This window comes from Uranotaenia lowii, chromosome 3 (genome assembly GCF_029784155.1).
Source record: "Uranotaenia lowii strain MFRU-FL chromosome 3, ASM2978415v1, whole genome shotgun sequence".
In the NCBI taxonomy this organism is placed as follows: domain Eukaryota; kingdom Metazoa; phylum Arthropoda; class Insecta; order Diptera; family Culicidae; genus Uranotaenia; species Uranotaenia lowii.
In genome coordinates this window covers 132,393,822-132,415,334 of record NC_073693.1, presented here as the reverse complement: position 1 = coordinate 132,415,334, position 21,513 = coordinate 132,393,822, and the positions used below count along the sequence as shown (strand labels likewise).

General features: G+C 36.1%; 1 protein-coding gene across 1 annotated transcript; it reads left to right on the top strand.

The window, feature by feature from the left end:
- The first annotated feature begins 1,504 nt into the window (after positions 1-1,504).
- Positions 1,505-14,782, top strand: LOC129755106 (xanthine dehydrogenase/oxidase-like). The gene is made up of 8 exons (XM_055751436.1): positions 1,505-1,556; positions 1,837-1,883; positions 6,477-6,649; positions 6,711-7,569; positions 11,859-12,109; positions 12,179-12,640; positions 12,702-14,060; positions 14,123-14,782. The coding sequence occupies exons 1-8, from the start codon at positions 1,507-1,509 to the stop codon at positions 14,780-14,782; spliced, it is 3,861 nt and encodes a 1,286-aa protein (XP_055607411.1). The 5' UTR covers positions 1,505-1,506.
- Positions 14,783-21,513: the final 6,731 nt, after the last annotated feature.

The window sequence follows — 21,513 nt, the reverse complement described above, 5'->3', positions numbered from 1 at the left end:
TTGCACGCTATCTTAAAAAATGCTTGACAGAAAACTTGCACATAAAAACATTACATTACCAAATAGCTTTGTTGAAAATTTCATCCATGAATTCAAAAGTTATTCACAAAACAAAGTGTTGCATTTTTCGAATACACTTCTTAGAAAATCTGAGAAATTGCAAAATGACAAAAAGTTCAAAAAATAGCTGCCTATGATAATTCGTCATAAACTCTGTGCTTCGTCTTTTGAAAATCTAACGATGCAAAAATGTACCCAATTACGTAAACTTTTAAATCTTCTTTTCAACATTTATCTGGTGTGACTTAATCAATTTTGACGATTTATTTTTTGAAAAGTACGGTTTTACACCACTTTTCTTTACATTTTCTGTGATCATATACTAAAAACAATTCAAAAATTATATCCTTCTGTGCAACGTATAGCTTCTAACTTCAGCTTTCTTCGACATCAAGTAAAATTTTTTTGAGCATTCCGTAGCTGGTCTAGTCTTGTTTAAGAAGCATGTTTTCTTTCGATTCTTCTATCTTAGATTTTGAATAACAGAAAACTGAAGTGTTTTAGCTGGATGTTATTTGAGAAACAAATTTGAGATATGTTATGAAAAACACAAAACTTTTTCTTAAATCGGTTGAGAAACAAGATATATTGGTTTTAGTAAGGAGTGTCAAATTGACACTTTAGGGACTGTAACAGGTAAAAATTTCAAAGGTGGACGAGGGAAAATAATTTAAAAAAAAACTTAATTTTGAATCCTTTGAAGTTTTCTACATTGAATATAAAAACTCCTTGGCATATTTTTGCAACCCATAAAGGTATATTTAAAATGTTCAATCCAGTTCCTGAATTTCCAATCGGAGTCTGAACTATAATTAGCATTCGTATTCAGAGATGCAAATTATTACACTCAATTTGAAGCTCTAATGTTTTGAAAATCATAACCAATTATGTTTTTTTACAATATTTAAAAATCATTCAGGATTTCAAAACTGTATGCAGTTTAAGATTCTTCAATAAGAATGGTTTATTCAAATTCGTTTTATTTTATTTCCATGCTGTTCATCGCAGTCTCTCCTTTAAAAACACTGCGGTTCAAATGTTTTGGTACTCTTGTAAATTCATATTTTGTTCATAAAACCGACCATTAAAAAAATTTAGATACATTTTTATTTTGCGAGATAATTTGTTAACATGATAAATTGAAACAGACATACTCGAACTTATGACCCGCACTGTAACTGGACCCCAAAAAGGAACCCGAATAAGTTCTTTGAACTTGAGGCAGGTTTTGATGCATTTCTTAAACCGGCCCCATATCTTCATCAGCGAGATCAGAAATCAAACGATCATTTTTGGCTGCTCCGGGGAAAAGTGCATTCGAATCCTCGAAGCCCAGCATACGTTTGTGGACGGTCGTTAGGTGAAGATTCGAATCCTCCTTTGGATGCGTGCAGTTTTTTGTTATTTGTACCGGTTCTTTATTAGTTTTTTTGTTGGCCATTGAAAATGTTCTCAACGTTGAGTTCTTACATTTGGGGCGAGCAAACGGACTTAAGGTATTTATAACATTACAATTTTCATTTAATTGAACTTTCAATTTATTATTCAAAAACGAATAATTTCCTAAAATCCAGAATTTAGCTCATAATAAAAATGTACCAACTGCATGTTTGGCCTGCATTTCCAAATTTCAAAATATTCATTTTTTTAATAAATAGGAGATGAAAAATTCGATCCAAAATCAGATAATTAAAGTACTAAAAATCCAGCAGTAATGTTAAAAAATTATTCATGACTTATTGATAAAAAAAAATCAACTTTTTTTTGAAATTTCAGCCCTTTAGAAGAAGTTACATTCACAATAAACGGAAAATCTTATACAGGTATGTTAAAATTTAATCTTGAATATTGCCGTAAAACATTGATTTAAAATGGTTAACCTTCATACTAAAAATTTAGGGTGTATATTTTATCTAATCCCAAGGTGATTTGTTGATAAAAAGATAAAGATAAAAACTTTAAATTTTATTCATTTATAATAAAAATTTAAAACCAACGGTTTAGTTCACTCAATCTGACAGTTGAAAGTAAGTAATTCTATGACATAAATTTAGTTTCAAAAACACTTAGATAAGCCTTCAAAAAAACTTATTAAGAGTATTGCAACAAATAAAAAGAAAATTTTCTTGAATCTTGAATCTTGAATCTTGAATCTTGAATCTTGAATCTTGAATCTTGAATCTTGAATCTTGAATCTTGAATCTTGAATCTTGAATCTTGAATCTTGAATCTTGAATCTTGAATCTTGAATCTTGAATCTTGAATCTTGAATCTTGAATCTTGAATCTTGAATCTTGAATCTTGAATCTTGAATCTTGAATCTTGAATCTTGAATCTTGAATCTTGAATCTTGAATCTTGAATCTTGAATCTTGAATCTTGAATCTTAAATCTTGAATCTTGAATTTTGGACCTTGAATCTTAATTTTGGATCTGGAATTTCCTATTTGAAATTTGGTATCTTATATATCGGATCTTGAATCTTGAACTTTTTGTCTGAGATCTTTTACATCTATAGTTTTCATATTTCATCCTGAATTTAGAATCTTGTGTTTTTATCTTGAGTCCTGAATTCAGAATCTTGAATCTTGAGTTTCAATGTTTTATTATGCAGATAGAATTCTGTATTTTGAATCTTGAATCAAACCACACTTATTTATCACAGTATGATTAGATAACTCTAGGACTAAAGTCTCTGGATACACAAAAACTTATTACGATGCATTCAAGATTATTACTTTAAAGTTTTTTGGGATTAATTTAAAATCCAAAAACTTATCAGAATTCAATATCCAAACTAGAGACTTAGAAATTGTCCTTAAAGTTTTCAATTTTGTTGTCTTGTAGCTGAACAGTTTTATTTCCTTGATTCAAAATCACACAACAAATTTTTGTTCATAAAAATATTTGAATATCAATTTTAAGGACTGTATACTAAATTGCTGCAAGTTTTGTATTTAAATTTTAAATTTTAAAGACACCTTCCAAAACTTTTAATGGTATTTTGTTACTGCCACAAATAGCAATAAAACTATTGGAAACGATTCATTCAGTTGTAATTTGTATGGGAAAAACATTTTTACATTTTTACATTTTTACATTTTTACATTTTTACATTTTTACATTTTTACATTTTTACATTTTTACATTTTTACATTTTTACATTTTTACATTTTTACATTTTTACATTTTTACATTTTTACATTTTTACATTTTTACATTTTTACATTTTTACATTTTTACATTTTTACATTTTTACATTTTTACATTTTTACATTTTTACATTTTTACATTTTTACATTTTTACATTTTTACATTTTTACATTTTTACATTTTTACATTTTTACATTTTTACATTTTTACATTTTTACATTTTAACATTTTAACATTTTTACATTTTTACATTTTTACATTTTTACATTTTTACATTTTTACATTTTTACATTTTAACATTTTAACATTTTTACATTTTTACATTTTTACATTTTTACATTTTTACATTTTTACATTTTTACATTTTTACATTTTTACATTTTTACATTTTTACATTTTTACATTTTTACATTTTTACATTTTTACATTTTTACATTTTTACATTTTTACATTTTTACATTTTTACATTTTTACATTTTTACATTTTTACATTTTTACATTTTTACATTTTTACATTTTTACATTTTTACATTTTTACATTTTTACATTTTTACATTTTTACATTTTTACATTTTTACATTTTTACATTTTTACATTTTTACATTTTTACATTTTTACATTTTTACATTTTTACATTTTTACATTTTTACATTTTTACATTTTTACATTTTTACATTTTTACATTTTTACATTTTTACATTTTTACATTTTTACATTTTTACATTTTTACATTTTTACATTTTTACATTTTTACATTTTTACATTTTTACATTTTTACATTTTTACATTTTTACATTTTTACATTTTTACATTTTTACATTTTTACATTTTTACATTTTTACATTTTTACATTTTTACATTTTTACATTTTTACATTTTTACATTTTTACATTTTTACATTTTTACATTTTTACATTTTTACATTTTTACATTTTTACATTTTTACATTTTTACATTTTTACATTTTTACATTTTTACATTTTTACATTTTTACATTTTTACATTTTTACATTTTTACATTTTTACATTTTTACATTTTTACATTTTTACATTTTTACATTTTTACATTTTTACATTTTTACATTTTTACATTTTTACATTTTTACATTTTTACATTTTTACATTTTTACATTTTTACATTTTAACATTTTTACATTTTTACATTTTTACATTTTTACATTTTTACATTTTTACATTTTTACATTTTTACATTTTTACATTTTTACATTTTTACATTTTTACATTTTTACATTTTTACATTTTTACATTTTTACATTTTTACATTTTTACATTTTTACATTTTTACATTTTTACATTTTTACATTTTTACATTTTTACATTTTTACATTTTTACATTTTTACATTTTTACATTTTTACATTTTTACATTTTTACATTTTTACATTTTTACATTTTTACATTTTTACATTTTTACATTTTTACATTTTTACATTTTTACATTTTTACATTTTTACATTTTTACATTTTTACATTTTTACATTTTAACATTTTTACATTTTTACATTTTTACATTTTTACATTTTTACATTTTTACATTTTTACATTTTTACATTTTTACATTTTTACATTTTTACATTTTTACATTTTTACATTTTTACATTTTTACATTTTTACATTTTTACATTTTTACATTTTTACATTTTTACATTTTTACATTTTTACATTTTTACATTTTTACATTTTTACATTTTTACATTTTTACATTTTTACATTTTTACATTTTTACATTTTTACATTTTTACATTTTTACATTTTTACATTTTTACATTTTTACATTTTTACATTTTTACATTTTTACATTTTTACATTTTTACATTTTTACATTTTTACATTTTTACATTTTTACATTTTTACATTTTTACATTTTTACATTTTTACATTTTTACATTTTTACATTTTTACATTTTTACATTTTTACATTTTTACATTTTTACATTTTTACATTTTTACATTTTTACATTTTTACATTTTTACATTTTTACATTTTTACATTTTTACATTTTTACATTTTTACATTTTTACATTTTTACATTTTCAGCGTAGATACATGATAATATTATGTTTAGATGATGTTATTTTTAGTGGTTTTTGAGATAGAGTTTAATGAAGAAGTTTTTGTACTTTAATTTTTGGGCTACAATACATACTCTGAACAACCTTTTTTTTTTAATCAAGGCTATTTTCGATTACGTTTTCTATTTCCTGAAGCATGACCTTCAAAATAGCTAATAATTCATTTAGCCGAAAGTCCTCCTTTGGTAGAAAAACAACAGATTTGACTTTTTATCACTCCATTACAGTTTTTGCGTAATGGCACCATTCCTGATACAACAAAAACAGAGTATAATCTATTTGGAACCTATTGAAGTGCTATGCAAGGAAACCATAGGCAATTTTCCTCGTATGTTTAGCCATTCATCGTGTCAATCGTTATGAAACACTGAGTGATTTGCAGTTTCCACAGATCATTAGCCTCCTCAAATGCTTGACATCGAATTTTTCAAATATTTTTCCTTGTTTATCTCCGAAAAATATAGACGAGACTTGTCAACGAAAAGTTTCTGGCTGGAAACGTGCCAGATGACCTTTAAAGAGTTCGTTTTGTTGTCCATAACAAAATTTTCCAAAAAATCTCCCCACTAGCAGTCCAAATATTTTGAGCACGATTTGACCACCGGTGGGCAGCTTTTCTAGCTTGTAGAAATGATATCAGGCCTGTTTATTAGTCAACTAGACGAGCCAATCAGAAAAAAAAATATCTTCTTTATCACTTCCTATATTGATATTTTCGGATTGAGCTTGAAAAACCCACTCACATCCTTTAACTACATGAAATCAAACATTTTCACTTTTATTCAAACTTTGCCTCAATATTGGATCCTCAAGGACTTCTTGAACGATTGTTTGTGTCAACTTTGGTCCAATAGTTGATTTTCAGCTGGTTTTGGGCCTACCACTGGGACTATCTTGTCTTTTTTCGATCCTGCCCAAAAAAATTTTGTCAATGTACTTCAGTATTGGGCGATATCTTAAGAACCACTCCACAGATTGTCACCAAATTTTGTACACGTACACATTACATAACTAGGTAGTTTCACTGAAAGTCTCAGAAAATTCCATCTATGTATTCGAAAGTTATTAACAAAACAAAGTGTTGCATTTTTTTTCGAAACTCAATTTTTTATTCAAAAATTTTCAATCAACATGGCTTAAGAATCTAACTTAACTGCTTTAACGCTTCCAGTGAACAGCAAATCGGTTCCGGTGGAAACCTCGCTGAACACATTCATCCGAAACCATGCTCATCTGACCGGAACCAAGTTCATGTGCCTAGAGGGCGGTTGTGGAGTATGTATCGTCAACATCTGCGGAATCCACCCGGTAACGAAGGCAAAAACATCATGGGCTGTCAATTCGGTAAGTTCGCTTAAGATTCATCCGCAAAGCTATTGAAATTGCAACATCGTTTTCATTTCAGTGTCTTTTTCCGGTGTTCGCTTGCCACGGAGCGGATATCTTGACGGTCGAAGGTATCGGTGGCAAGAAGGAAGGCTACCATCCGGTTCAGAAGGTTCTAGCGCACTTTAACGGAGCTCAGTGTGGATATTGTTCACCCGGTATGGTTATGAATATGTATAGTTTGTTGGACGCCAAGAAGGGTCAAGTATCGATGAAGGAAATCGAAAACTCTTTCGGTGGAAACATCTGTCGCTGTACCGGATATCGACCGATTTTGGATGCGTTCAAATCGTTGGCCGTTAATGCCGATCAGAAGTTGCTGGATGTTTGCAAGGACATTGAGGACTTGACGATTTGTCCTAAGACTGGAGATGCTTGTGCGGGAAAGTGTTCGGTTGCTGGAAGCATCTCTGAAACTAAGAGATCCGTCCACATGGTGTTTGCTGATGGATCTGAATGGTACAAAGTGTACAATATTGCTGCTATATTTGAAATATTCGATAAAATAGGAGAGCGTCCTTACATGTTGGTTGGAGGAAATACTGCTCATGGTGTGTATCGACGTAGTCCTGACCTTCAAGTGTTCATCGACATAAACGCCATCGATGAGTTGAATGCCTACGACATAGGAAATGAGCTGACTGTAGGAGGCAACGTGTCCCTCACGGAGTTCATGAGCATACTTGATAAGGCTGCTAAGAAAAACAACAATTTCAGCTATTGCAAAGGGATGTTAAAGCACGTAGATTTGGTTGCCAATGTACCAGTTAGAAATACTGGTACAATTGCTGGAAATTTGAGCATCAAAAATCAACACAACGAATTTCCATCCGATATCTACATACTTTTGGAAGGAGTCGGAGCCTCTTTGGTGATAGGTAAGTTTACAGAACGACAAATATCTAATATTAAAAAAAAAAAAAGTGAAAACGATCTAAAAGGAGTTTTCAAAAGGGCGATTGCACGTTTCTTTGTAGAAGATTGTCCACCGTTCAGTGCCGAACAAAAAGTTGGCCGTAGAGCTTTGGAGACAATCTGAGTTGAACTCTGTGAATTTTCAAAAATTGGCGCACTAACGGTGACTTTGTTACATTCTTAACGTCAATCGTCGAAAGGACACAGTGACGAACACCTGTCTGTTTTTTTTTTGTCACCATTCGAATGGCGTCCACCGTAGATCTCCCAAATCTCCCGGATCTCTTTATCTTCCGAAAACCGAACCGTCTGCCCGACAGTCCACTTTCGCCTTCTGTGTAGATAGTAAGTCTGTTGAATATTATCCTCTCCAGTAGCTTACCAAGGGTGTCCAGCAGACAAATGGGTCTGTATGATAATGGATGCCTTTGGGGTTTCCCAGGTTTCGGTTGTAGCACCAACTGCGCAATTTTCCACGAATTGGGAAAAGATCCCTCGTCGAGACACTTTTGTAGCACCACTCTAAAAGCTGTGCTGATAGTATCCGAAATGGTCTGCACCGCCACCTTCAGCACTGTATTCGGGATTCCGTTCGGACCAGGGGCCATATTCACTGCAAGTAGTGATAGCCACAAGTTCATCGTTCGTTACTGACTCGATGTTGTGGGCACCCGCGTCGTACGGGGTAAGTGGCCACCGCGTCGGGCCATGCTGCGGGAAAATATGTGCAACGATCTCTTTCAGTTTTTCCGGACACTTTTCGGTCGGCGACCTTGGGCCACCGAATCTCGCCAGTGTAACTCTCTAGGCTTGGCTCCATGGGTTATCATCTATGCTTTGGCATAACGCTCTGTAACTGTTCTCTTTACTAGTTTTAATAGCTCGCTTAAGTGCAACCCTGGCTGCTCCGTAAACGGCACCTCTCGTTTCTCTATCGCAGAGTGCCTCCAGCTACGGGTGGATGCATATTGACAAAAAGTAGGCAAGGGGTACCAAAAGTTTCTCATTGGTGGGGGGTGGAGACGGAGCGCTTTTTGACAGCGAATTGTTCGCCTACCATGCCTACGATTACGATTGCCTGTCACAAGATGGACGATTCCGTGCAACACCTGAAGCTTTACACGCCTTGCTCTACCGGCTTCGTTTCTCGCCCGTTGAGCTCGTCTTCTGGTTTTTAGGCAGCTAGTACGAAGCTCAGCAATTCTTGAGGTCCACCAGTAAGCTGGTCGTCGCCACCACGTCAGCGTCTTCCTTCTGGGCATGGTCATGTCGCGCACCGCTACCATCATATTCGTCAGCTGCTCAGCATTATTGAACTGCGATGCTTCCTGCTGATAGATCAAGTGTTGCAAAGCTCAACCTCCAGTCTCGCGAAGGACTCTAGCAGACTGTGGCCCCTAGGGTTGTTGCGCCTACTACCTCAGTTAACCGCTCAAGCGTTGAAGTCTCCTCCTATTTCTACAGGGGCCCTTCCTGTCAGCTCGTAAGTGAGTTCATCCAACATTGTGTTGAACTCCCCGATCGTCCATCTTGGTGGAGTGTAGCAGCTAAGCCAAACCTGTCCGCTGTTAAATTACCATTTCCAGGCGAAATTCTGCATGGTTCTGATAAAAGCGCCACATCACACTTCCTTTCGCCTACCGTTTGAACCAGCAGTAGCTGTGCAACCTAGCTATGGTTGAGGTTTAGCTGGATTACATCCAATTTTGCTGGCTTGTCTTTGCCTTTTTGTATGCCTGGCAGTCCAAGCCACCGTGAGCGTTGTCGTCTGACATTTCGGTTGATTTTTACAAACTCTAGCGAAGTGTCCTTCTTCACCACATCTTCGGAACATCGTGATCGGTCGCGTCCGTGGAAGCTTCGGGATTGGTGACCAAAGCCCAGCAATTAAAGCAGCGTTACATTTGTTTCGGAATCGTTGCAATATGCATTTCACCGTACGCCTTTCTCAGCTTTATAGCTACTGATTCGTTGCTCATACCAGGTATGCTGGAGAGTGCTTTCTCGAGCTCCTCTCGCCTTTTTGGGTGCGTCTTGATTTGGTGACCCTCTCGCAAAGAGCAGATAACTTTGGCTCTACGTGTAGCTTCCGGAACAAGTCCGCATACGTTAAATATGCCTTCTTTCGCTTCCACGATAAGAACATTACCCGTTGAGGTTTTGGTTTTGGAGTTGGTTCTGGCTTCATGACAAGCTTCCTTTTCGCGTTCTCCTTTCTATTACGAACCATTTGCCAGCGCTCTGCACTGCTTTCTCCGTCTGCATCTTCGTATACCGTACCAGCAAAAGGCCACATTTTTTATGCCCCTTGGTGCATAAAGCTGGTGCATACTGGGACCTGCTCCTTTTGCTGGAAACTAGTGAGGTTTCAGTGGACTCATCTGCGGTCTGGCTTCTCCCCGCTTCCTTGGCAACCTCCTTGCCATCCTCCTTTCCTAGCTTCCTTACTATTTTGCTTAGTGGAGGAGACCTAAGGAATCCTCTCTTTGCAAAGACCTCTGTCTGCGTTCTTCTACCTTCTCCTCCTTCGTCCGAGCTTACGTCAGTTGTCTCGACGTTCCTTCTGTTTCTGATGTTGTTGTTGTTGTTGTTTAGATTCATGTTTGTCCCACGAGTAGCTAGGGAAATATAAAGGTCCACTGCGCCAGTGCCCTGCTTTAGCGCAGAAAGGACTTCATTCTTTTGGAGTGCGTCCTGGTGCCCCACAGGCCACCGTTTGCGACTGACATCATCAGATAGTGGTCTGACTCGATGTTGGCGCCTCGACAGATGATGTCCGAGAAGTGCCGGCTGTCTATCAAAACGTGGTCGATCTGGACACCATATCAGGCTGCTGTTTACCCTATTTAACTAATGTTTACCTAGTCAAAACATTTTTAGGATAAGGCGTTTTCGAAAACTCAATGTTTTCTGGTCATCGACAACTTTCCTCCCCAAGTCTTTATCAAAGGTGTCCACACACAAAGTTGAAATTGCCACACACAAAGATGATTTGCTTAATTCGAGTTTTCATCCGATTGCTTTCAAATTTTCAGGGATTAAAAAATTTACCATTTTATTGGTATTTTATTTACAGTCCATACGCAAATGCCCGCACCTTGGCCTTAATCCCGATTCTGCACAACCTGTGAATCGACCGTTTTTTGCATGTGAACCCATACTTTCTTCAGTTTCTCGACTGTCTTCACTACCTTAGGTCGTTTAAGAAGATGCTGCTTCATAATCACCCAGTTCTTCTCGATGGGGCGGAGCTCCGGAGTGTTGTAAGAGTTGAACATTTTTTGGCACGAAATTGACCTTATTGACCGCATATCACTTCAGCACGTCCTTGGAGTAGTGGCATGAGGCCAAATCCGGCCAGAAGATTGTTGGGACGTTGTGGGCCTTCAGGAGAGGGAGCAGCCGCTTTTGGAGGCATTCTTTCATGTTCACCTGTTCGTTGATCGTGTCCTGGGTCATGAAAGGTGCACTCGTTTCCCGTGCCCGTACGTGCAGATGGCTTGCCAAACCAGGAATTTATTCGCAAATTTGGACATCTTCTGAGTGCGGACATGCTCCGGAATGCTGAACTTACCCTTGGCCGTGAAAAACAGGTTGCCGGGGATCTGTTTGAAGTCGGCCTTCACATATGTTTCGTCGTCCATGATGCAGCATCCAACTTTTGTCAGCATGTTGAGGTAAAACTTCCTGGAACATTTTTCTCGTCGCGATTAAGGGCCTTTCGTTCCTTAAACGTTCGAAGCCCAGCCTTAGTTTTGGCCATCTGGATAAATCTTCGGTTAAGTGCAGCTTCTTAGCCACATCCTGAACGGAGGCGTTCGGGTTTCGGTTGAAAACCCCAACTACGCGGTTGTGATTTTTGGTGTTGTGCGGATTACTTTTTCCTTCACCTCTGAGCTTCCGATCGGTGATCAATCGTTCCTCGAACCGCTTAATCACTCGCGACACTGTGGAATTCGTGATTCCGAACATTTTAGCGAGTGAACGAGGCGAGAGATCCTTGTTCTCGTGATGAATGCGCAAGATTTTATCACGCACGAGCTGTTCTTTCGACTCCATTTCCGCGAGTTTTGATCACAGGACTTTAAAACTTGCTGTATGTAAACAAGGCACTTTGAACTAAATCTACCCAAATTTTAATTAAATTCTACCCAACGATTTAAAAGTTAGAGCAATTTTATATTGTGGCAATTTCATCGTGGACACCCTTTATTTGAAATGAAAATAATTGATTTGTATTTTTTTTTTGCAGCTGAGGCAGGAGGCAAGGTGTCCAATGTTGCTCCTCAGGACTTCATTTCGATGGACATGAATAAGAAAGTGATCAAAAGTGTGATCCTTCCAAGCCTAGATCCCAGCGTATATCTGTTCAGATCCTTCAAGGTTATGGGCCGCGCTCAAAACGCCCATGCTTATGTCAACGCTGCTTTTCTGATTAAATTGAATGCAGATAAATCGAAAATAGAGTCCGCTAGAATATACTTCGGAGGAATTAACCCTAGTGTAAGTTTGATTCAGTTTTTAAAGTAAATTTCTCCTATAACTCAGAATTACTTAACTTCTTGCTTCCAGTTCACCCACGCTTCAGCGACTGAAGATTTACTGAAAGATAAAGCCCTATTCGACAATAACACCATTCAAGCTGCGATGAACTCCTTGGCCGGTGAGCTTAACCCTGACTGGGTCCTGCCGGACGTCTCCGATGAGTATCGGAAAAATCTAGCCATCTCACTGTTCTATAAAGCGGTACTAAGCTTGGCAGCCGAAGGTTGGGGTCCGGTAAAGCCGGAGTTCAAATCCGGAGGCTACGTTCTGAAGCGTCCTATATCTTCGGGTCAGCAATCGTACGCAACCTACAAGAAAAATTGGCCCTTAACGAAAAATGTCCAGAAGGTGGAAGCCCAAGTTCAAACGGCTGGAGAAGCGAAGTTTATCAACGATATCGATCCGATTCCGGGACAGCTTTGGGGGGCATTTGTTCTGGCAACACATGTTCACTCAAAGATCGCGAAAATAGACGCTTCGGATGCTTTGGTAACTTTGGAGATTTTTTAAGAGATAAACTTTGACATAAAGAGTTATTTTTTTGTTACAGAAAATCCCTGGCGTAGTCGCGTTCTTTTCGGCCAAAGATATTCCTGGCTCGAACAACTTCATGCCGCTAGAGTACGGAAATGTCGAAGTAGATGAAATATTCTGTGGTCGGGAGGTTAAGTTCAATGGTCAAGCTGCCGGGTTGATAGTAGCCGAAACGTTCGACAAAGCGCAATTAGGCGTGCGAGCTGTCAATATTACCTACGAGAAGAGCAATAACCGTGCGGTGTATGCGACGTTGAAGTCGGTGATGGAAGTTGATGCGCAAAATCGATTCTTCGATGTTGGCAATAGAAACAAAGAGCAGATCTTGGAGCAAATTGTGGCTGGTAACAAAACAATCGCAGGAAGATTCATGCTGGGCAATCAGCCTCATTTCAGTATGGAAACACAGTGTTGTGTGTGTATTCCAATCGAAGATGGCCTGGATGTATATTCGTCTACCCAATGGATGGATCTGTCACAAGCTGCTATTTCTCAAGCACTGAAGATTCCTGAACATCGTGTAAATCTTTATGTTCGAAGATTGGGAGGTGGTTACGGTGGAAAAATTTCTCGATCCTCACAAATTGCTTGCGCTTGTGCTTTGGCAGCTTACTTTTTGCGACGTCCTGTTAGATTGATTTTGACATTAGAAACCAATATGTCGACCATTGGGAAAAGAATGGGCGCTATTAGCGATTATTCAGTCGATGTTGATGGCCAAGGCCGTATTATAAAGTTAGTCAACAATTTCGCTCAGGACTATGGAACGACACTCAATGAAGGAGTAACATCAGCGGCCGAAGCAGCGTTTCAGAACTGCTATAACAACAGCGCCTGGAAAGTTTCAGGAAAAGCCGTAAAAACGGATGCACCCAGTAATACCTATTGTAGAGCCCCTGGAACAACTGAGGGAGTTGCCATGGTCGAAAACATCATGGAGCATATCGCTAACGAAACGGGACTGGATCCTTTGGAAGTTCGTATGGTGAATTTGGCAAACGATAGCAAGATCAAACAATTGCTACCTGCTTTCCGTAAGGACGTAGAGTTTGACGATCGCAAAAAAGCGATCAATGAATTCAACAGCAACAATCGTTGGAAGAAACGAGGAATTGCTATTGTTCCCCTTCAATACGTTCTTAGTTACTATGGACAGCTGAATTGTATCGTTTCAATTTTCGGTTTAGACGGATCTGTTGCCATTACCCATGGAGGCATTGAAATGGGTCAAGGGTTAAATACTAAAGTTATCCAGGTGGTAGCTTACGCACTTGGGATTCCGATGGAAAACATCAGCGTGAAGCCTTCGGCTAACTACACTTCTCCAAACGCATCCCTTGCCGGATATTCCACAACCAGTGAAGCCGTTTGTTATGTAAGCAACTGCCCTGCTATCAAATTTAAAACTTCATTATCAAAAAAACTTTCAATTTTCAGGCTGCCAAAAAAGCTTGCGACATGCTCCTGGCCCGACTAAAACCCTTCCGCGATAGTAACCCATCTGCGAACTGGCTTAATATCGTCCAACTGGCTGCACTGAAAAACGTTGACCTCTGTGCAGAAGCTCAATGGAACCAGAGCGATACGAAACAGTACCTGATCTATGGGCTCACCTGTGCTGAACTGGAAGTAGACATCCTTACCGGAAACGTTCAGATAAGGCGTGTCGACATCTTAGAAGACACAGGAGAAAGTATGAGTCCCGGCATCGATATCGGCCAAATCGAGGGAGCATTTGTGATGGGAATCGGGTACTACCTTACTGAAGCGCTCGTTTGCGATAGTACAACTGGGGAACTGCTCACCACGCGTACCTGGAACTTCAAGCCTCCGGGAGCGAAGGATATTCCGATCGACTTCCGGGTGAACTTTCTGCGTAACAGTAGCAATTCTAATGGGGTACTAAGATCAAAGGCTACCGGAGAGCCTCCGATGAATATGTCGGTGGTGGTTCTTTTCGCCTTGAGGTATGCCTTGATGTCTGCCAGGAAAGATGCAGGATTAGGGAACGATTGGATTCCTCTAGGGTCGGGTACTACACCGGATCAGGTGTACCTGTTGGCCGGGAACTCAATCGAGCAATATAAAATGGATTAAGATAGTTCGTACTTTTTATTTTTGGTGGTGGTCATAATAAACAAGACATCTAAACAAAAGTTGTTCAATAATTTCCGATACTTTTTTCCATAATCGAATCTTTGCAAAAGTTCCAAAAATTAAAGTGTTAGACATTTATACATACTTCGAAATCAATGGTTTGCATCGAGTGATTAGAAAGGAATCGATATGCTTTCAAAATCGTCATTTCATCGAGAACACTCTGAGTAAATCAACTTAAATTATTATTTCAATGATTATCTGTGCCAACGACATAAAACCAGATTTGATTTGAAGTTTGTTTATTTGGAAGGGTGCAAAAAATCAGAGAAAGGGATTATCGGAACTGTTAATTATTTCTTGATTTCAGGAACATAATGATGATACACTTAAAAATGACCACTGAATCTAGCAGATTTTTTTTTTAAATTTTGAGTGAAGATTTGAATTGTAGATTTACAACTGGCTACAACTTTGTAGAAGACAACAAAGTGATAAAAATTGAAAGAGAAGAGTTGGAATCTCACAAACATAGTGATTATTATTTCATTTGAAAAACCTAATAAAACTTCAAACAGTTGAAAGAGCGAAAGCCAAACTGTAGAAGCTGGGAATCTACGTTTTTTTTCGATTTTTTTTTATCTAAATTATCTCTATTTTCCAATTTTGTGCAATGTTAATTGTATACAAGTTTGTTTCATGAAAAGTTTTGTCCATTTTTTTCCAATTAATTCAAATTAAAATTATTTTTAATATAACCCCACATTGCCACAGGAGACACTGCGATCAAAATGATGATGTTATGTGAACAAATGTAAAAACGCGAAGTGTTTTTTCAAATCAGATGGGAAAATTCTAAAATTTCGTTGTTTAAAGAAAATTAATCAAACTTGGATGAAAGAATGAGGTTTTTTTTTTTTACAAGATGGAAATTTGACTTCAAACCATAACAGCCGGGTGTTTGCTGCCGTCTGTGGGTTCGTCCCACTAAAACCACCTTGGGCTTCGTGTGCCAGATGTGCCCCTTGGTTTCACCCTATGATACTACATCAAGGGGTAGGCTGTGCTCATGCACTTATACATCTCACCCTTTTCCTCTTTCTCAATTTTTCCTCAATTTCTCCTTGATCATCGTTCTGCTTTATCCTTCTTCCTCCTTCTCCTTTTCCTCTATCGTCAACTTCAGACTGGTACGGAAGACCCCGAAACGTGTGCCGGTTAGGTAACGCTTTCATAATAACTCACGCCCGTCACAGCATCCACTATCCCGGGGACCTCGAAGCGTGTGCCGGTTAGGTAACGCTTTCAAAGTAACTCGCGAAAGAATGAGGTAAGAAATATTGAACTACGCAATCGTTCATACTTTTAAAACCCGTGTATTATTCAATATATCTTAATTTTCAGTTTCCGGAAAAACCATTTTGTGCCAAAGTACATCAGCGAGGAAAGCCTACACTCTACACGGAATTAGAATCTTTCCAGTCCAGAGCAATAAGGATTATTTAAGAATTATCGTAAGATGATAATCTTCAACATGAATTAGTTTTCAAAAATTGAACATGCTGTTACTTTACAGCCATTGACCATGGCCTAGAGGATAGCGTTTAAGTCTTCCAAGCCAGAGGTCATGAGATCGAATCTCGATCACGGCATACAAGGTACTTTTTTTGTGGGCTGGTGGTGTTAGCATCAGAACGATGCTAGCCATGAAACCCTTGAAAGATGTACGCTTTATTATTAAGTAGAATTTAGTTCTCTGCAAAGGAACATGAAGTTTCACTGAGATCCTATATGTGTGTGTTCGTTTAAAAATAAACTTTTTTAGAGTCCTAGCCTAGCCGAGTCTTGGAGAAATATTTCTGGATGAAAAACTGAAACGCCACATCAACAAATATTTGGATACCAAGGGCTCAAAAATGTGTGCATATGTGAAGAAATGCGTGAGCGTAGGTTGCTTCCCACAATTCAATCAAAAAATGGCGAGATAGAAGAAAGTGTTAAAAATTATCATTGATTCGGATATCACCTTCGACTATTAGACAGTGCAGATCGATTGCAGATCCGGGAGCTTTACTCCATTCCTTTACAAAAGCAATCAAGAATCGATTTAAAATGTGGTACGATTTTCTACATAAGAACCATCAAGCCATCACTGCTAAGGAATACGGAAATAATAAAAATCGAAGTTCAAGAGGAAAAAAGGTTGAAAGTTAAGTTTGAATTTATAGAAAAAAAATCTCAATAAAAATCGTTACCCAGATTGAATACAAAAATCATATAAATTATATGGTACTAAATCCGATTAATTATTTTAAATAAAATTTTCCAGAATAGACAACTGCAATATAGTTTTTCAAGAAGAAGCTCAAAGTTTTATCATTATTATAATATTATTTATTATAACTTAAAAATTCTGAAAAATTATTTTTAATTCTTTACCATCAAATCAAAATTCACCATAATGGTTTCGCGATTACGGAGACGAAAACTAATAAATCTAACTAGTACAAAAGGACAACCTTTAAAACATACAAATAAAACATTCAAGCTCATATAGTGGATTAAAGTTGACTATTATATGTATATACTAGCTGACCCGGATTTGCTACACCTTCCATAAGTTATTGAATCTTGTGGTACTTAGTTATTAACTTTTTATTTATTCGCACAAAATTTTAAAATTCAATTTCAAAATTGTTGAAATGTTTCTTCCAAAAGGAAAATGCATTTTTTTTATTTTGAAATCTTTATTTATTTTTAACTAAATAGGTCCGTGTTTTAATCCTTTTTATGACTCTGGATTTCTTTGCTTCATAAGTTTATAGCTTATGCCAAAATATTTTTTTTTGCATATGAAATCTTCGTTGTCCCTTTATAATGTGCAGAGGGTTTTAAACTATCATAGAAACATTTTTTGTAACAAAATAACGTCACGGGACACTTATTTTACCTATTCGTTCTCGAATTATTATACAAATTGTTAGAGTGACCATTTCCCCCATTTCTTTATCCCTAATGGAAGGAAGGGAAGTCTTATATCATCTGAAAAACACTTCTTGTATACAAATACAATCCCATGTCATATACGGCTCCATTTTCGATAAGTTCTCGAGTTATTAAAAAAATGGGTGACCCTCTCCCCACTTTATATCTCCCCTTTGGCAAGAGAAGGGTGTCTCAACCCATCGAAGAAACATTTCCCGTAAACAAATATGCTCCATACATACAAATTTGATTCCATTTTTTCGATTAGTTATCGAAATATTAAAAAAAGTGTATGAGTGACCCTCTTCCCACTTTATATCGTTCCACTGAATGGAGGAAAAGGTTGCTAAACCACAGCAAAAAAACATTTCTTGTGCTCGGATACTATCTCATTCGAAAATTTGTGTTTTACTTTATTAGTTGTCGAGTTATTCTATAAAATTTGTATCAAAGCCCCTTTTCCTACCTATCCCCTACCTGGAAGAAGTGGATCGTTCCATTTGTAAGAAAAGTTCTTGGTTTATGCAAAACAATCGTATGTGAGCTCCCGTCTTTCCTAACTGTATCCCCAATTGAAGGAGAAAGAAGTCTGAAATAAGCAAATAACTATTTTACGTATCCAAATGCTCACCTATGTCAAAATTATTTCCATTAGCTCTATTAGTTCTTGAATTATGCGAAAAATTGTAAAGGAGCCACCCTCTCTCCTTCCTATCACCCCACTGGAAGGAGACAGTAGTACCAAATATTCACAAAAAATATCTATATATTCAAATATCCTCCCAAGCCAAATTTCGTTCTATTTGCTGGGTAAGTTCCCGAGTGGCGTAAAAAATTGTAAGGAAGCACCCTTCTCCCTTAAGATTTTCCAACTGGAAGAACGGAGGGTTCTCAAAATATCATAGAAACATTCATTGTAATCAAATACCTTCCAAAGCCAAATTTGGTTTGATTTGCTTGATTAGTTTTTAAGTAATTCTGAAAATTGTAACGAAGCCCCCTCCCCACTTTCTATCTCCTCACTGGATGGGAGGAGGGGTACCAAATGTTCGTAGAACTATTTATCGTTCCCAAGTACCCTTCCAAGTCAAATTTGGATTCATTTGCTCGAATAGTTTTCAAGTTATGCAATAAAAAAGGGTTGAGCCCCCCCCCCTTCTTCATGTATCTCCACTGGAAGGAGGGAGGGGTCTGAAATAATCATAGAATCATTTCTCGTATTCCATTCCCCTTCCATGCCAAATTTGGTTCCATTAGCTTGATTATTTCTCCCGTTATTTGAAAAATTGTAAGGTAGGCCCCCTCCCTCCTTCGTTTCACCCCACTGAGAGGAGGGAGGGGTACCTTACATTCATGGAAATATTCCTCGTTCCCAAATACCACCCCATGCCAAATTCGATACCATTTGCTTGATTGGTTTTCGAGTTATGCAAAAAATGGTCTTTTTTTTGGGAGGCCTCTCCCCCCCTCCATGAGAGAGGGAGGGGTCTCAAACCACAATAGGAACCTTCCCCTGCCTCCAATACCCCCACCTACCAAGTTTCACGCAAATCGGTTCAGTAGTTTCCGAGTCTATAGGGAACAGACAGACAGACAGACAGACAGACAGACAGACAGACAGACAGAAATTCATTTTTATATATATAGATAGCACCGATCACACTTGTAGTTTAAAAGTAGCACTAAACATTCGTTTGCATTCGTATATGCTTTACGTATATGGCCTTACCGTTCTGTTTTATATCTTATTCTTTAAATTTTGTTTATTTTATTCTCGATGAATTATTCTGACAAATGAGACACAGTCTACTACTAATTGGAGCAAGTTCACTGGTGTTGGGAAAAAGTGGTAGAAATTTTGTCACTTTCTGCACATTTTGAAAATTTTCCATGCAAATACATTTTCAAGATCTGTGGCCTTCAAGTTTTTTAACAACTCGTGTTGTAGTTTCGCATGCTGTGATGCAAAAATAGCATTATTTCTATCACATACGGTTGAAATAGAAACAGTGCTGTAAAAAAATACAACGCCCAAAGATCTTGAAAACATTTTTGCATGGTAAAATTTTCAAAATGTCAAAATTTCAACCACTTTTTTTTCAACACCAGTGAACTTGCTCTTAGTTGTAAAAAAGATTTGATCTACTATTATGTACATACAAGTTACTTTGAGACTGTTCCATTATTTTATATTTTATTCAGAATGTTCCATTAATTCTTTAAAAAATATTTAAATTTAAAAAAAAAAATTAAAATCAGTATGCTTCAATTTCATATTTTTTGTCGAAACAGAGACTGATCCATGTTATCCCAAAGCATCAAATTCTGAACAGAGACGAAATCGAATTTTAAAACAAATTTTAAAAAGTCTTATAAATTTCTGCAACCATGTTTTACGATCATAGGAGTCCAGTACTGGTTTCAAAAATATGAAACATGCCACATTCCCCTTAACAGAAAATATAATCGAAAAATATTGAAAAAGTGATCAATCCACCATGGGTGCACAGATTCACCGCAGTTTCTGCCTAAGTATGTGTTTACATGTATTCTTAGATAATTATTTAGTTCGACAAATCTCCAATGCAGTGCGTACACCCTACCCGGACCCCATGGCTTCGTATGAACTGTTGTGGAGTAAATGTATTGCGTGTGAAGATTAAGGTATATTTTGGAAGAGCGAGTCAATCAGGTGGGCTAGTTTACTTACAAGTTTTCCGGCATCCGTGTATATACCTGGTCAGCTGGCAACTGATTGAACATTCTTATTATATAGTCAGTTATATGAGGAAACACATCTCACTTGTCGGCCACTTATGAGATTCGAACCCAAAAGTTTGCTTGTCGATACCGGGAATCGAACCCAGTTCGCCTGGCATACCAAAACTAGACTCGCGCCAGTCTATCCGCTAGACCACATCGGCGCTTGTTTGTATTAGGAAAGCTAATGAGCAAAATTCCACAATTACTGCACAATTTGCAATAATTCGCACAATTTTATTCTCTCTGAGCACTTGTTTCTCTCAATTTAACACAAATTTGCTCATTTTCCCGCACAATTAGCCGCAATTTACCACAATTTCAATCATTGGTTGCACAATTTGCGTGATAATTGGTGTATCTCATGTCAGCCCCCCTATGTTTATGTTTGGCAGCAATGATGAGCTCAAACGCATTCCAAATGCTGTGCTTCCATCATCGATCGCAACCGCCAAGATCAAATGCTTTTCATGAATTTAGCTTACGCTTCATTATTAAATTTGATACATTCAACACTAAGATCAGTTCTGTTTCCAGAGAATATGTACCCTGGGTACAGTACCCAACCTCCACACTTCTCTCAAATTCAATCTTCCATTGGTGTTTGATACTGAATGGTGAGCTAAACGCCTTCTGTTAGTTCAAATTCCAACCATCCGAAAGGTGATAATTAGTATATCAGTATAAGTATATCTACTCAAATGTTTAACTAGAAACTGACATCTATAAAAACCATTCCTTCAATAAATGTTTTTAAGAGTCAAAACATATGACACACCTTAACCTTCCGAAAAAATGGAATGAATTACATATTCTCCGACACAACACCAAATCTGTACTGAAGCTATTCACACCAACGCTTCTCCGGTAGAAATATTTCAAATACAACGAGCTGCGGTCAAGCACATTTGCATATTTAAAAATCTGTGAATACAAAGGTAACACACAATGCAATGATAACACACAACATATGACTTAGTCGGAAA

Excerpts from the sequence above, each read along its gene's own strand:
- LOC129755106 (XM_055751436.1), top strand. The coding sequence starts at position 1,507 with ATGTTCTCAACGTTGAGTTCTTACATTTGGGGCGAGCAAACGGACTTA. Across the intron at positions 12,110-12,178 it reads TCGGAGGAATTAACCCTAGT|TTCACCCACGCTTCAGCGAC; the intron begins GTAAGTTTGATT and ends TCTTGCTTCCAG. Across the intron at positions 14,061-14,122 it reads CCAGTGAAGCCGTTTGTTAT|GCTGCCAAAAAAGCTTGCGA; the intron begins GTAAGCAACTGC and ends TTCAATTTTCAG.